Source organism: Asparagus officinalis, chromosome 5 (genome assembly GCF_001876935.1).
Source record: "Asparagus officinalis chromosome 5, Aspof.V1, whole genome shotgun sequence".
NCBI classification, from domain to species: domain Eukaryota; kingdom Viridiplantae; phylum Streptophyta; class Magnoliopsida; order Asparagales; family Asparagaceae; genus Asparagus; species Asparagus officinalis.
The window spans coordinates 88440096-88454995 of NC_033798.1; the positions used below are offsets into that span (position 1 = coordinate 88440096).

Genomic DNA, 14900 nt, shown 5'->3' on the forward strand with positions numbered 1-14900 from the left:
AAAAAAAGACTTGGCAATTACAAGCCAAAAGTAGAAATTAGAGGCGGTGGTTAGGGCAGAGGGTGGTAGAAACAAACATGAGTTGAGACCATTAAAAATGATATGTAGTCTTTGTTTAACCTGAGCCCTTTGCAGAGATCAATGGAAAAAAAGGGAATTCGTTGGGCTGATCCCAAAAGTTGGTGATGAAATCTTTGTTATTGCCATCAGCATTGTGTTTCCAATTTTGCTCAATCTCCTTCTGCAGCATGTTAGCCCCTAATATTTCCTCAATTTTAAATTGAAAAGCAAACTACAGAGTAGGGTAACATTTTTTCAAAGGTGAGAATAGGCTTGAGCCTTAGCATGATTTTATTTGATACTTGTCTTATAAAAATGCGACATGCCTGATAATTAAAAGATTCAACATAATTTAGATTTTCTGCATCTCAGATTAATTATAAAAAATCAACTATTATTTCTACTATTCTGGACTTTTTGCATCATAGAATATGAGAGGTCTGCGTCTTGTTGGCTAGGCTTTTAGTCTTTTCATATCTTTTTCAGGAGGAAAAAAATAAAGCTGCTGCATTGAAAAATGCCTACGTTCTAATGGGAAGGCATCAATTGGAGCTTGCTGTAGCATTTTTCCTTCTTGGAGGTGATTCATCTTCGGCAGTCACCGTCTGTGCAAAAAACCTTGGAGATGAACAACTTGCTCTTGTAATTTGCCGATTGATTGAAGGACAAGGTGGTCAACTAGAACGTCAGTTAATATCGAATGTCTTGATTCCTAATGCTGTTGAAAAGGAAGATTTCTGGCTGGCTAGCCTGCTTGAAGTTAGTATTCAAATATCACTATCACTCTTCATATTTTCAGGAGAATTATCTGTTAAGTGTTTTTTTGCCTCCCAATGCTAACATCATTCTGTTCATACAGTGGGCATTAGGGAATTATTCTTGCTCCATCACTAAGTTACTTGATTCTCGGGAGGGGCAACGGACTCAGAAGTCTGCTGTATCCAACTTTTCTGCCTTTTTAGACCCGGATATTGGACAGTACTTTATAACTTTAGCATCTAAAAATAATATGAAAAATTCTTTAGGAGTTATGGTGCTATCTAAATTAGCAACACTGATGTCTGCAAAGGCCTTCAACAGATGTGGATTTCCTGTAAGTTTGTTTCAGTCTAATATTTCCATCCCTGCGTTTTGTTTTTGTGGGAGATTTTTTGCTTATAATTTCCCTTTATACATTTACTTATAAAAATATTTAATGGAATCTTCTGCTTTCTAGCTGATCACTTCATTAGTGTGCTGCTTAATTAACATTGGTCATTGTCATATGATCTGTCTCTTTTTCTGTTGTGACGTGGATTTTTTTTTGTTCTCATACTCTGTCAATCTCTGCTTAAGAAAATACATATGATGATTCATGATAAGTCAGTTGTGTTGAACTAACTATTTTTCTTCTCCAGAAAGAAACTGGAACACATACTAATTCGTGGTCTTTTTTCTTTTCTCACTGTAAAAACCTAATCTGTCTGTTTGCTGTGATGTGGATACAATTTTGTCTATCACATACTTTGACAATCACAGCCTTTTTGAAGTTTGTAAATGCAATACATATATCAATTCACGATAAATCAGTTATGTTGTAAAATTTTCTTTCTTCTCTAGCAGAAATAACCAGAACAAATACTAATTTTCTTTCCCCACCTGACACCCTACTACTCTACTGCTGCTACTGTTACTATTTGTAATAAGCAAAAAATTGCTTTTTCTTCCGGAGATTTAATTGATTTATGTTCAAAAATAGGAAGCAATCAAATTTTCTATTAGTTATGCTAATGAGTGGGAAGCCATCAAATTTTTTCCCTTAATTTGATTATACGCCGACACCTATCAAAGGCAATGATTGAATTATAGGAGTACATATATGAATTTTGTTCTAAATGCACAGTGCTGAATAATTGTTGATGGATAGATGTACAACATTTTGATATTGGCTGTGAATCCACGCCATTCCAATCACAGGTGATAAGCCATTCCAATCACAGGTGATAATGAGCCCTGCAGTTGACTCATTATCTAAGTTCTTATCATACTTTCTCTGAGGACTTTTTGAAGCCAACAGGAGATAAAGTCATGAGGTCTCAATGTTAGTAGTTCATTAGACATTTTTGGGATTACAGAGGACATGTTCATGTCAGAGAGGCGTGGTCCTTTGGGAGGATGAGGGGGTAGTAGATTAGGAGCTCGATCTGGTGGCAGGAAGAGTTAGCTCTGGACAGTAAGAGTTATGGAGGTGCTAGAGAACCCAAAATATGTCACTATTGGAAGGAAGAAGGTTACATAGAGATCACTTGTTGTAAGCTATGGCAAACCTACTTTGCCAACTCTGTCCACACATAAGGTGTCTTTTTAGAAGGAGCCAGCCACATCTCAGTTCAATGATGTGACTAAGAACAATGATGAGCTATGGAGATATTAAATGTTCCCCAAAATTCGGATTATTCAGATGATGTCATAGTTGACACGATAGTCTTGATATGGACAAGTAACTTGATTGAGGCAACATCCAAATCTAGGGCAGACTATGCTACCTGGGTACTTCTAATATGAAGCCGTACCCCTACCAGACACGTACCCAACACATACCCGTACCCAAACTTCATGAACGCTCCTTGGATATGTGCATACATTTGTTCGGACATTTACTCAATTATATGATATAAGTCTTAATTTAAAACACTTGTCATACACTTTTTGGACATATATCATACACTTCACGTCATTTCTTGAAACTCATTATACATGGCTTGGGTTTGTTTCAGCCCTCATACCCAAGTCCAAAAATATGATTTTAAAGGATGATTTGGGTGTCTAGTTCAAAAACGAGCAGTTTGCAATGTAAAAAAAAAAATCAACATAATAAAAGAAACTTATAAATGTGATAGGAATTTTAATTTTAATAGCACGTGAATTGAAAAACAATAATGATAACATGAAAATTATTAATTTTAATATAAATATGTAGTTGTGTCCTTATACCCTATATTTTACAATTTGTCGTGTCCTGTACCTGCAACCCCACCAGTACCTGTAACCGTTTCCGTGCAACTTAGAGTGCTGAATCAGAGTATCCACCTGTTGCCAATGTTACATGTGAAGTGTTTTGGATACAATACCTTTTGAATCAACTACGTTTTGTGTCTAATTATATGCAACTAAATTGCAAAGTGACCAGGATGCTATTACTGTTGACAAAAAATCATGCATTTCATGAAAAAGCACACTGAAATTGGTTGCCATCTTGTCCGTTAGAAGGTGATAGATCAAGAGTTCATCCAGATTAGACGTGTTTTCTATCAGTTAGAACTTTACTGATTAAGCTCTTGGAAGATCATGTAATCAGTTTTTTCTGATAAGCCCAACATTTATGGTGATTATAGTCAGTCTTGAAAAGGACCATTAAGGAATATATTATTGTACAAGGGGTTTTGTAGAAGTGCAACTAGTATGTAGTCAGCAGAAAGAGATGCACTTTGGCTTCTCCCATCCAATTATAGTCAAATGCATCCTGTTGGGAAACATGATAGTTAGAAAATCACATTATCATGTCCCTACGTTGTAACTTGTTTTTATTCTGTTAGTATTGCTATGTCCATGTTGTATTTGTGCTCTATGTATATGTCCATACCATTGACCTCAGTGAGATTGTTTCTAATGCTACATAATTTGTTACATTTTTATTTGTCAACCTCATCATCACACTAAAGTCATATGGATTGTAAACTCTCTTTTTTCCACCCTCTCTGTAAGATTGTAATGGCTAAAATATTTCTGCCAACTGTGTAATTTGTGAATAACTCGTGATCTCAAAGGCAGTTTTTTTTATAATTATATACTGCTCGAATTGTGAGAATCTGATTGTTCTGACTTATTTACTATATAAATTATTGCATGCTAAATAGCGTGGATGGACTTGACATTTCAAATCTTGCTTGTATTTCTGTACTTTCCCTGTACAGATAGTACATTGATTCAAGTACTAAGACTAGTCATCCATCTATTAGTAATATTATTTATCTCGTGCTCATTTGTTCTTTTAAGAGCTAATTAAATCTGACTTCTTGTAATTTTTCTGAAGCTTGAAGCGCTCGAGTGCTTTTCCTCTTCTTTGAGTGTTGGGAGCAATGACCGAGGTCTGTCGGACATTGAACCTCACATGATTTTTCACAGAATACTGAGACCTTTCTCTACTAGTGATTGCAATTGGTTGCTATCAGGCATAGCTGATGCTTTAGAGTTAAATGCTAAGTTGGGCATGTCAATGCAATTCATTTCAAAATTGCTAAAGGATCATCCAAGCTTCCCCCTCGATGATTTATCGTCCTGTGAAAAGTTAGCCTTTCATGAACATGATGATTATCAAGATGAAAAGCAAGTATATGAATGCACACATAAGCTGCACTCAGCAATCTCCATATTTGAGCAGAAGTACTTAGTCGAATCAGTTGACCTAGCCAACATGGTAATGTTATTGCAAGAATCCATTCTTATTTCGGTTCAGTTTATGAAATTTATTTGTAGTTTCTTTTTGTCGAGGTATTCAGTTTTATTTCAAATATCTTATATGGAACCAACATGTGTTGTTCTTGCAGATCCTAGTCTTTGTGAGTAATAAGGGACTGCTTTTTCATGGCTACCTGTTGTTGCATGGCAACAACCCTAAGGGGCATGACAGTAAGCATGATAGAAAACATAGTTCTATATTAGATTCTGCTCTATGGAGGTTTCTTTTAAAGGCATGCCGAGAGATATCAATTGTATTTTCTCGGTATATTGTATGTTGCAATTTAACTGATTCAATATTGAAGCTTGTTTATCAAAAGAATTTCACATCTGAAAATAGAAGCTATTCTCAGAGGGAGTTTTGCTTAAGGAGTGTAATATCGTCTATGAGGACCATTAGACGATTTCTGAAGCTTTGTGGTTTTCATGAAGGTCTTTGTTTGAGAATTTCTCCTGTCCTTGATCTTTTTGAATACTGTGTGCTTCTTGCTTTAAGATGGCTTAGTAGAAACGTCGAAGGACTGATTGTGATGGCCGAAACAATCTTAAATTTACCTATCAATCATCAGTCCTTATTTGAGGTTCGATCAGGTGAGCTCATGAACGCTCTAAGACAATCCTCAGATTGGATGGTTCATGATCTGTTGGATGTTGGAGCTTCAACAAAGGGGCAACTTCAACAAAGTGAGACCTCAATCCTCTCCATAGCGGATGATGAAATGTGGCCGCTAATAGGAGTTTGTTTGTGGATTCACCTATCAGGTTTTGCAAATCACCAGTTGAGCAAAGTTCCGGAAAAAGAGCTGATTGAAGGGAGCACTATAATGGATCTGATGAATGAGCTTCCAGTGCTTGTTGCTGAGTTATATGTAGATTCAATGTCTTATTTATCTTCTTCATTATCAAGACAGCTTGCATCCTTTATTAGACAAAAAATATCTAAAGGTTTACCTGTTACTTCGTTTGTTTGGCTGGAGGAACTGAGTAACAATAAATCAAGTTCCTTGCATAATTTTTCAGACAAAAAAGTTGGTTCCTTGGAACTGACTGGCGAGGAGGAAACGATGTCCCTGTTGCACAAATTGTGGGAAATTTCTGTCTGCCCTGCCAATGTTTGTGAGAATTTTGTGAGTCAAAGAATTGTTTGCTTCCCCTATAGAAACCAAAAGTTCTCTGGTTGTTGGAAAGATTTACAGAGAGGTGCACCTGCTGATGATGAAAACGATATTTCGCCAAGCTGTAAAGCGCAAGGCAGTATTAGCAACAATAGACCCGTCAGGGGACAGGATTCAACATCTAATAATAGTTCAACAACAGATGCCCTTTTGGAAACTGCAAGAAGAAGAAGTCCCCACAGTGATATCAGTTCATTCCACAACTCAATAGAAGTACTTAAGAGAAGTGGGGAACTACTAGAGGTATTTTCTTGAAGATGATGTACATTACTAAATGCTTGGAAATTAGTTGTGACGTTCTTGTAAGACACATAATATTTTGATTCATTCTTCTGTTTCTCTATGAAGTTATTGAATGGCTAGATCCTCTTTATGCAGGCAATTTGTTTCAATTCTATTGATGAGCATCAGGTTGCGGTTGCAAGTAATCGGAAGGTAAATATTCTTATAACAACGAAGCGTTCTTACTATTTCCACTTTGGGGAATAGATCTGTACATCAAAATGTTTTAATCCCTTGGCTGCTTAAACCCAATAGAGCTTGTTAATAATAATATTATCAGGAAGGAATAACACAATAAATCAAACTTGGTTATTGTTGCGTTTGGACATCTTTTGGCTCTAGACTAATTGTTTTAGTTTCTTTTTCAGTCACATAACAATAGAAGGTAAACCTAATAGATGTTGCATACTACCTGAGTAGGGGTGCATTCGGTCCGGATATGCCTCGGATATGATGCTTACCGTATCCATATCCGCTTACCCATCTTGGATACGGATGCAGATATACGTCGGTAAGGAAAATTCATAACCATATCCACTAAAATCGAATACGGTTACGGATATACATGTAGATATATAAGCAAACATGCATGCGGATACAAAACGGATATAAGAAAACTAGATATTATTGAGCAAAATATAGTTTATGTGATACAAAAGAGTTCGTTATATGTTCATTATAACTGAAAAGTTAAGATTAGACATCTTGATCATCAAAATTAACCATAAATTCATAATTTAAGAATCGAAACTATCGTAAGAGTATGACTAATATGTATTCGGATAGGCCTGTCCATTTAGCCCCCGGTCCTGGACCGGTGCCCGGCCCGGAATAGTTTTTTTTTATTTTTTTAAAATTTATATATATATTTATAAGTCTATACAAGTATAATATATGTATATGTATATGTATGTATATGAATATGTATATGTATATATATGTATATGTTTATATATGTATATGTATATATATTTTTATAAATACAATTTGTTTATGTAATTTCTATAAGTATATACAATTTGTTTATGTATAATATATGTATATGTGTGTATATATATATATATACATATACATATATAGAATGACATGAATAATTTGGGCTACTTAGTCTAGTTGTAAAATTTAGGAGTTTGGAGAGTAGGTTAGTGGTTCAAATCCTAGCCACAACATATATATTTAGAGTTCTTTAATTGGGCATTGGGCTCTTTGAATTATTCAATTATTTTTAATTTTTTTTTTTGTCTATGAATTCTACAAGTATATATATGATCCCCTTTGAATTATTCAATTATTTTTAATTTTTTTGTTTCTATGAATTCTACAAATATATATATATATTATATATATATATATATATATATATATATATATATATATTATATATATATATATGAGATTAATGGGTATCCTTGTCATAGGAGGGGATTTCCTCCTCGACGCCTCTAAAATCACATGATTGAGCGAGATTGTGGATGATCGCCTCAGTTAAACTTGATCTGCATATTCTAAAACCCCAACACACCAAGTTTGGGGTGAACCCGTCGTCGTTTGATCCTTCATCCCTCGTATCAATTTTAACGGTTTTGAATAAATAGAACTTTTCACATGGCTCGATGGAGGGTCAAACGACGACGGATTCACCCCAAACTTGGTGTGAGGGTTATAGAATATGTAGATCAAGTTCAACGGAGCGGATCATCCATAATGTCGCTCAATCATGTGTTTTAGAGGCGTCAATGAGGAAATCCCCTCCTATGGCAAGGATACCCATTAATCTATATATATATATATATATATATATATATAGAGGAGAACTTGTGTCAACTTACTGTGATAGTGAATATGTGTGTCCACCAAACTTTATATCACTCATTAACATATAAAAAGTCACTTCATATCATGCAAGGATCCCTAGGAAACATCACAGGGTTAAAAAGTTTGGTGATGTCCACTTAAGTGGACACAAGTTTTGCTCTATATATATATATATATATATATATTATTCTCTCTCTCTCATGTTATAACTTTAAGTACATATAATATTTTTATATATAATATATGTATATATATAATAAATAGCTATATATATAATATATAGCTATATATATATATCTCTTAGCATAGTAACGTATTTATAAATACGTAATATATGTTTATGTGATTCTCTCTCTCTCTCTCATGTTATAACTTATAAGTATATACAATATATATATATATATATATATATATATAATATATGTATATTATATATATATATATATATACATATATATATATATATACATATATATATATATATATACTCTTAGCATGGTATAGTCGTAGAGATACAGATACTAATATATAAGAATATAAATATATATAATATAGTTATAAGTATACTTATATGTCATATGTATACTTATATGTCATATGTCTATATTATAGAATTACAGTTATATAAGTATATTGTATAACTGCATAAGTATAATAATATATAAGCATCTAGTATATATAAAAGTATATCATATAAGTAAATTATATAATTGTACTTAAAATAAGCATAATGTAAGTATGTAATGAATACATACATAACTACATAATACATATTTATAAATATGTAATATACATTTATGTGATTCTCTCTCTCTCTCTCTCATGTTATAACTTATAAATATATATAATATATTTACATATAATATATGTATATATAATGCATAGTTACATAATAATTTGTAGTATATACTAATACATAATTATATAAATATAATAAGGTTAAACTATTTTTAGCAAATTTTTATCAAAAAAAAAGAGGAGAAAAAAAATGAAAAAACCGGCCCTGCCTGGGCCCGGTTTTCCGAACCGGCCCGGATGGACACCTCTATATTCGGATATTTCGAATACGGATACAAATATTTCACTACAAAATCATATTCGTAACCATATCCTATCGGTTATGGATTTGAGTAACCATATCCATTTTCTAACGGATACTGTTACGGATATTTTCTCAGATATGGATACGGTTTATTACCCCTATACCTGAGTGATATTTTGATATCATATTTGTTGCCTTAGTAGATGATTAACGCTCATTGTCAACTATTTCTGTTCTTCTTATCCAGAACTTGTTATGTGTCTTGACCATTTGACTATGTAAGTTGACTTCGACACTCCAGCTATGGGTAATAAAATACGTTGGGTGTCTGATTTTTATCATTAAGAGATGCATTTCTTTTGTAGAGTTTTCATGACATACCCTAACAAATATGTGGAGAAATAGAAAAGCCAAAGTTGTTATTCATCTAGCCCTAACCTCTCTTAAATAGATATTACAAGAATATTATAAAATAGGTATGAGATAAAATCATATCTAATCACATCTCATAATCTTATTATATCTCCTAAATCTAAATATCAATAGTGTCTAACACTCCCCCTCAAGCTGGAACATATATTACTATATGTGTCTAGCTTGTTACAAATGGGAACAAAATAGGTAGTTGCAAGAGCTTTGACAATGTCATCTTTGTCCAAATACCCAAAGACGTTAGCAATCAGAAAAGTATAGTCACGGCCTCACGGGCAGTAGAAACCCTATGCTGGTCAGCCAATAGAGAGAATAGTACCGTGATTACCCGTGATGAACAATGTTGTTTTTCCCTTTTGAGATTGAGTTTTTTCAAGGGTAGGGCTTTTTTACTGATTCAATAAAGATTTAAAGAATAAATGATGTAAAAATCAACGATTTTGTCGTAGTCGCCGAGGAGATCATGAATGACATGCAAAACCCCCCTCGACGGCCTCAAGATCTAGAAAGATGAGAGATTTTGCTAGGATCGAGTAGGCTCTGATACCATGTGGAAAAATAGAGAAGGTGAAGTTATTATTCATCTAATCGTAACCTTTCTTAAATAGAGATTAGAAGAATATAATTAAATAGGTATGAGATAAAATCGTAGGTAATCACATGTCACAATATCACATAAAATCGTAGGTAATCACATGTCACAATATCGCATAATATCTCCTAAATCTAAATATCAATAATATCTAACAAAATAAAAATAAATATTTAGCAATTTTTTCTTTAATGGAACAAGCTATCATGGAAATGGAAAGAGAAGTTACTTAGAGATTGGAACTCCCTAGGTATGACTTGAGAATCTATTGTTATGCTTACATGCACAGAAATTAACTGGAGGTTCATTTTGTACCATAGTGACACGGTATGTGGTGCATAGGGGGTCATGGTTTGAATTTGGGTATGCAATTCACTACTTAAAAAATTTAGATTCGAGGGTACACAAGTTTGATATGTGATACATGGAAATTTTTTGGGCGCACTTACCCTTTTTTCGAAGTGTTAGTAGAGAACTAGATAATAGAAAGCTAATTATGCATTTCAATATTTTTTTTTCAAATACTTTAATTTTTCATTTTGAAATTTTCTGAATATGTAAGACAAAACACATATAAGTTGTATACCAAACCCCTTAATAAATTATTTTTCCTTTCCAACTTTCTTCACCTAAGCATCAAATGCATCTTCATCCAACTCGGAATCCTAACAATTTCAAGTGAAAACTGATAAGTATGTTCCTTCATGCTTGTTCGTCTATTATGTATGCGGTGTGTGCCTTGCTTCACTTGAATGCGCACAGTGCATTGAGCCTCACTCATGAGCATGTAAAGGGACGTCGCGCACCACATACTTCATACTTGTTAGAGGAATGCCAATTTTGGGGAACCAATTCATATATCGGAGCGAATTTGTTCGCAAATGTACTGAGAATCGGTTTGTAGGAACTGTTTGAAGGTTTTTTTTTTTTTTTGGGGGGGGGGGGGGGGGGGGGGGGTAAAAAAAAACAAAAACTAAGCATAATGTCCCTCTTGCCAGAAAGCTCAAGTCAGCGAACCACTCTCAGCAGTTTCTATACGCATACTCACTAGCTTGAGGACATGCAATAAAAGCATGCAGATACATCACACTTCTAAATCTAGGATACATATAACACAGACATAAAAAGACAAGAGCGTGCACATCATGTGCATATAATTATGACCATTACAATTCAGGATTCATGTGACACATGTAAGATCGCTACAACAATATAAGAGTACATGTGCATACAATTATAAAGATGGAAATTCAGGAAGTACGAAACATGGGTAAGACAAATACAACAATATCAAAAAATTTATCCATCCATCTGTGAAGTTTGATCAATGACATAAAAAGACAAGATGCGTGCACCATCTGTGAAGTTTGATCAAAGACTAATACCCCAATGTGCATGACACAGAACTCCAGGGAATTGCATGACTATGTTTTGTACCATTCTTGTTGAATTAGAATTTAAGCTCTTGCTTCATACTTAGCCTCTTCTCATACTGAAACTTTTCTCACCTAAGCAAATTCGTAAGGACCATTGAGTTAGTTATTTAATCTCACAATCCATAGTGGCATCACTTTCGACCTAAGTGTACACAGTTCATTTCAGGAATGGAGAACATACCACGACGTACAAACCATTTGTAAAGAACTTAAAGAGATAAGTTAATGATTTATTTAATATTTTAATGTGTGTGAGGACAAAAGATGGGATATTAGACCCAGTTTGATTTCAGAACCCTACTGTCTGCTGCCTTTTTGGTGGACACCATCCATCTTAGAAACGATTCATGTTACCTTTTTTTTCAATATGAAAGATTTATCTTGTATTACGAGCAATCCTTATATTCTATATTCTTATCCATGCAGATCATTTTGATTGTATGCCAATTTGTAGTCTTGCTGCTTTTTATTTCTTTGGTGTAATCTCTTGTTGTGAATTCATTTAGGTCAGTGCTAATGTTGATTTTTTTTCTTGAAATATTGGGATATTTTTGTTTATATAAATTCACATACTTCAATATGGTCAATTTGTGTCTGTTAAGTCAGCACATTTACATATACCCATCCAGTTGATGCATATCTCTGGTGTGACTTATTTGTTTGTGCCTTAAATTATTACATTTACTCAGAACCATGCTTCCAATTCAATCGTCTCATGGAAAAGTGTTCTCATCTTTGCAGCAAAGTTCACAATCCTAGGACTTAGAAACAATGAATTGAAATGCCTCAACAACTTGACTGTTCGTCATTTTATATTCATGGCCTCTTATTTTATGTAATGAGAGTATCAAACTTGCAATATGGTTGTTGTTATCCTTCCAACAAGATGTAATATATTGTTAATACAAGACACATGAACTCATATTTGATGCTTCTAAAATAATTCTCATCTATTCTTTTTCAAAAATTATCTGTACTGGACTATAATGTTAATAGATCATATCAAAGCAGTTTCTATAAATATATAACATCATATCTTTTATGCTTGTCTTGTCTTTTATTAAAAAAATGAAAGCTTCACCATGTGGTAGGGTAGCCCAGCACGAGGCTCCCACCATTGTGAGCTCTGGGGAGGGTCGGATGTATGCAACCTTACCCCCGCATGCGAAGAGGCTTTTTCCAGGATTTGAACCCATGACCTCCAGGTCACAAGGCAATAACCTTACCGTTGCACCAAAACCATGTGGTGCTCTGTTATTTTTCCGTATTCTGGTATTTAGTTTTTGCTCAGTAGCAATGTAGCATGGGTATGTAGTGTGAGTATTGTCTGATCATGTTAAACATGTTTAAAGCACATCCATAATAAAGAAGAAAGCAACAAGCCTCGACACACTTGAGACATTAGGTGTTGCATCTTTCAGTTGAGCAAGTTTTATACTCAACCGGTCAAATTTGATAAACATGATCCATTTTTTGTTTTCATATTTTTCTTCTGCTCTTTCAATAATTTAATAACTGTGTAGCCCAAGTATTTATCAGGAGCAGCCATAGTTTTACTACATTTATAAGAGGTAAGTTAAGGCGGTTTATAATCTTTTGTAAATTTCCGTGCCCCTATGACATAACAACAAGGCTTAAATGCATATGTTTATATTGTGCTGAAGTCCAAACTTTTTTCAGGGGCTTCTCTTCTTCAACTGGAAAACTGAGAAGCAATTCAGAGAAAAAGCAGAATACCTCTGGTCAGAATCTGATTGGCCACAAGATGAGTGGGGTGGCTTTGAATGTAAGCCTGTTCCTACACATAGTTCTCAAGGCATTGGTCTTGTTAACAAAAGTGGGTCACACCTCGGGTTGGGTGGAGGAACTGTAGGCTTGGGCTCATTAGCAAGACCAGGCATGGACTTTACCGGTGGTGCAGCATTTGGGATACCAGGTTATGCTGGTATAGGAGCTGCAGGCTTAGGTTGGGATGATCAAGAAGATTTTGAGCTTGTTGACCCTCCAGCAACAGTTTCAAACATAAGCACAAAAGCCTTATCTCATCATCCATGTAGGCCTTTCTTTTTGGTTGGGTCAAGCAATACACATATTTATCTCTGGGAGGTATGGGTCCTGTTTAGTAAATTATTTCTGGATTATGTAGATCATTGCGTCTTTAATATAAAAATTATTACATACCATTTTGGCTTGATTTTTTGGCCCTTTTTTCTGCCGCATATGGAAACTTCGGATGAGTTGTTATATGTTTTACATCCCCTGTGGTCAGATATTTATTTGGTTATTCTTTACCTTGATGTTCTGGCCCTCCATTTTGGGGAACAGTTGTATGTATGACTTTTTTTGCAACTTCTGTGTACTAAGATTTTTATTCCGCGTGAAACTATTTTGTTCGCTTTCTAACTTTTCTCCTTTTAATGTGTCAGACTGTCAGCTTTATCTTCTCTTGATCCTATTTGAATGCCAGTGTAATGTTGCTTCGAAATAGTACTCTAAACTTAACCAACACTTGAACATGTTCCCCTAAAGTTTAGCTAATAAGGGACTCACAGCTAACTCTTCCCATTTCTTACCAAGACTAACCATCAGTTTAATACAATGAACCATTTACCTTTTTTGGTCATGGCTATGCGAGGAACTCTACACTGCTATTCAACTATCCTAATACATAAAAAATTGGGAATATTTTAGTTATTATATGTATTGAAAAAAATGTTTTAAAATCACCTGCGTAACTTTGGTACTGGCTCTTTTTCTCAAGAAACATGGATACTGGATCTGTAAGTTTTCAACAGTTTTCTTCATGTAGTTTTCATGCTTTTCTCTGGTGTTAAATTTTTGCAGTTTGGGAAGGACAAAGCTGCAGCAACCTATGGTGTTCTCCCTACAGCCCATGTCCCTCCACCTTATGCGCTTGCATCTGTTTCTGCCTTGCAATTTGACCATTGCGGACACAGATTTGCTTCAGCTGCATTAGATGGAACTGTATGCACATGGCAACTTGAGGTCGGAGGAAGGGGCAATGTGTGGCCTACAGAATCATCCTTCTGTTTTAGTAGTCATGCATAGTAAGTTGTATGCACAAATTTGCATAGTGGTATGATTTGATTCTTTATGTCTAATGCAATCATAATGGTTTCAGTGATGTTGCGTATGTGGCTGCAAGCGGATCAATTCTTGCTGCAGCTGGACACAGCTCCAATGGTGTTAGTGTTGTTGTATGGGACACACTGGCACCTTCCGTCACTTCTCAAGCTTCAATTGTGTGTCATGAAGGTATAATTACATATGCTTATATATATATATATAGAGAGAGAAACTTATGTCAACTTAAGTGGACCATCCACCAAAGTTTCTATCCATTGATGATACCTAGAGATTCGTGCATCATATGAAGAGATTTTTCATCAATGGATAGAAACTTTAGTGGATGGTCCACTTAAGTTGACATAAGTTTTTCTCATATATATATATATATATATATATATATATATATATATATATATATATATATATATATATATATATATATATATAGAGAGAGAGAGAGAGAGAGAGAGAGAGAGAGA

General features: G+C 34.4%; 1 protein-coding gene across 2 annotated transcripts in view; it reads left to right on the forward strand.

Annotated features, from left to right (window-relative positions):
- LOC109840081 overlaps positions 1-14900 on the forward strand; it is a 36992-nt gene that overhangs the window by 20411 nt on the left and 1681 nt on the right. For both annotated transcript variants that reach the window (XM_020408585.1, XM_020408586.1), the window contains exons 6-13: positions 547-819; positions 920-1153; positions 4133-4516; positions 4647-5975; positions 6111-6167; positions 13012-13437; positions 14176-14399; positions 14474-14607. In XM_020408585.1, coding sequence (XP_020264174.1) covers positions 547-819; positions 920-1153; positions 4133-4516; positions 4647-5975; positions 6111-6167; positions 13012-13437; positions 14176-14399; positions 14474-14607 — 3061 coding nt within the window. The remainder of the gene's footprint in view (positions 1-546; positions 820-919; positions 1154-4132; positions 4517-4646; positions 5976-6110; positions 6168-13011; positions 13438-14175; positions 14400-14473; positions 14608-14900) is intronic.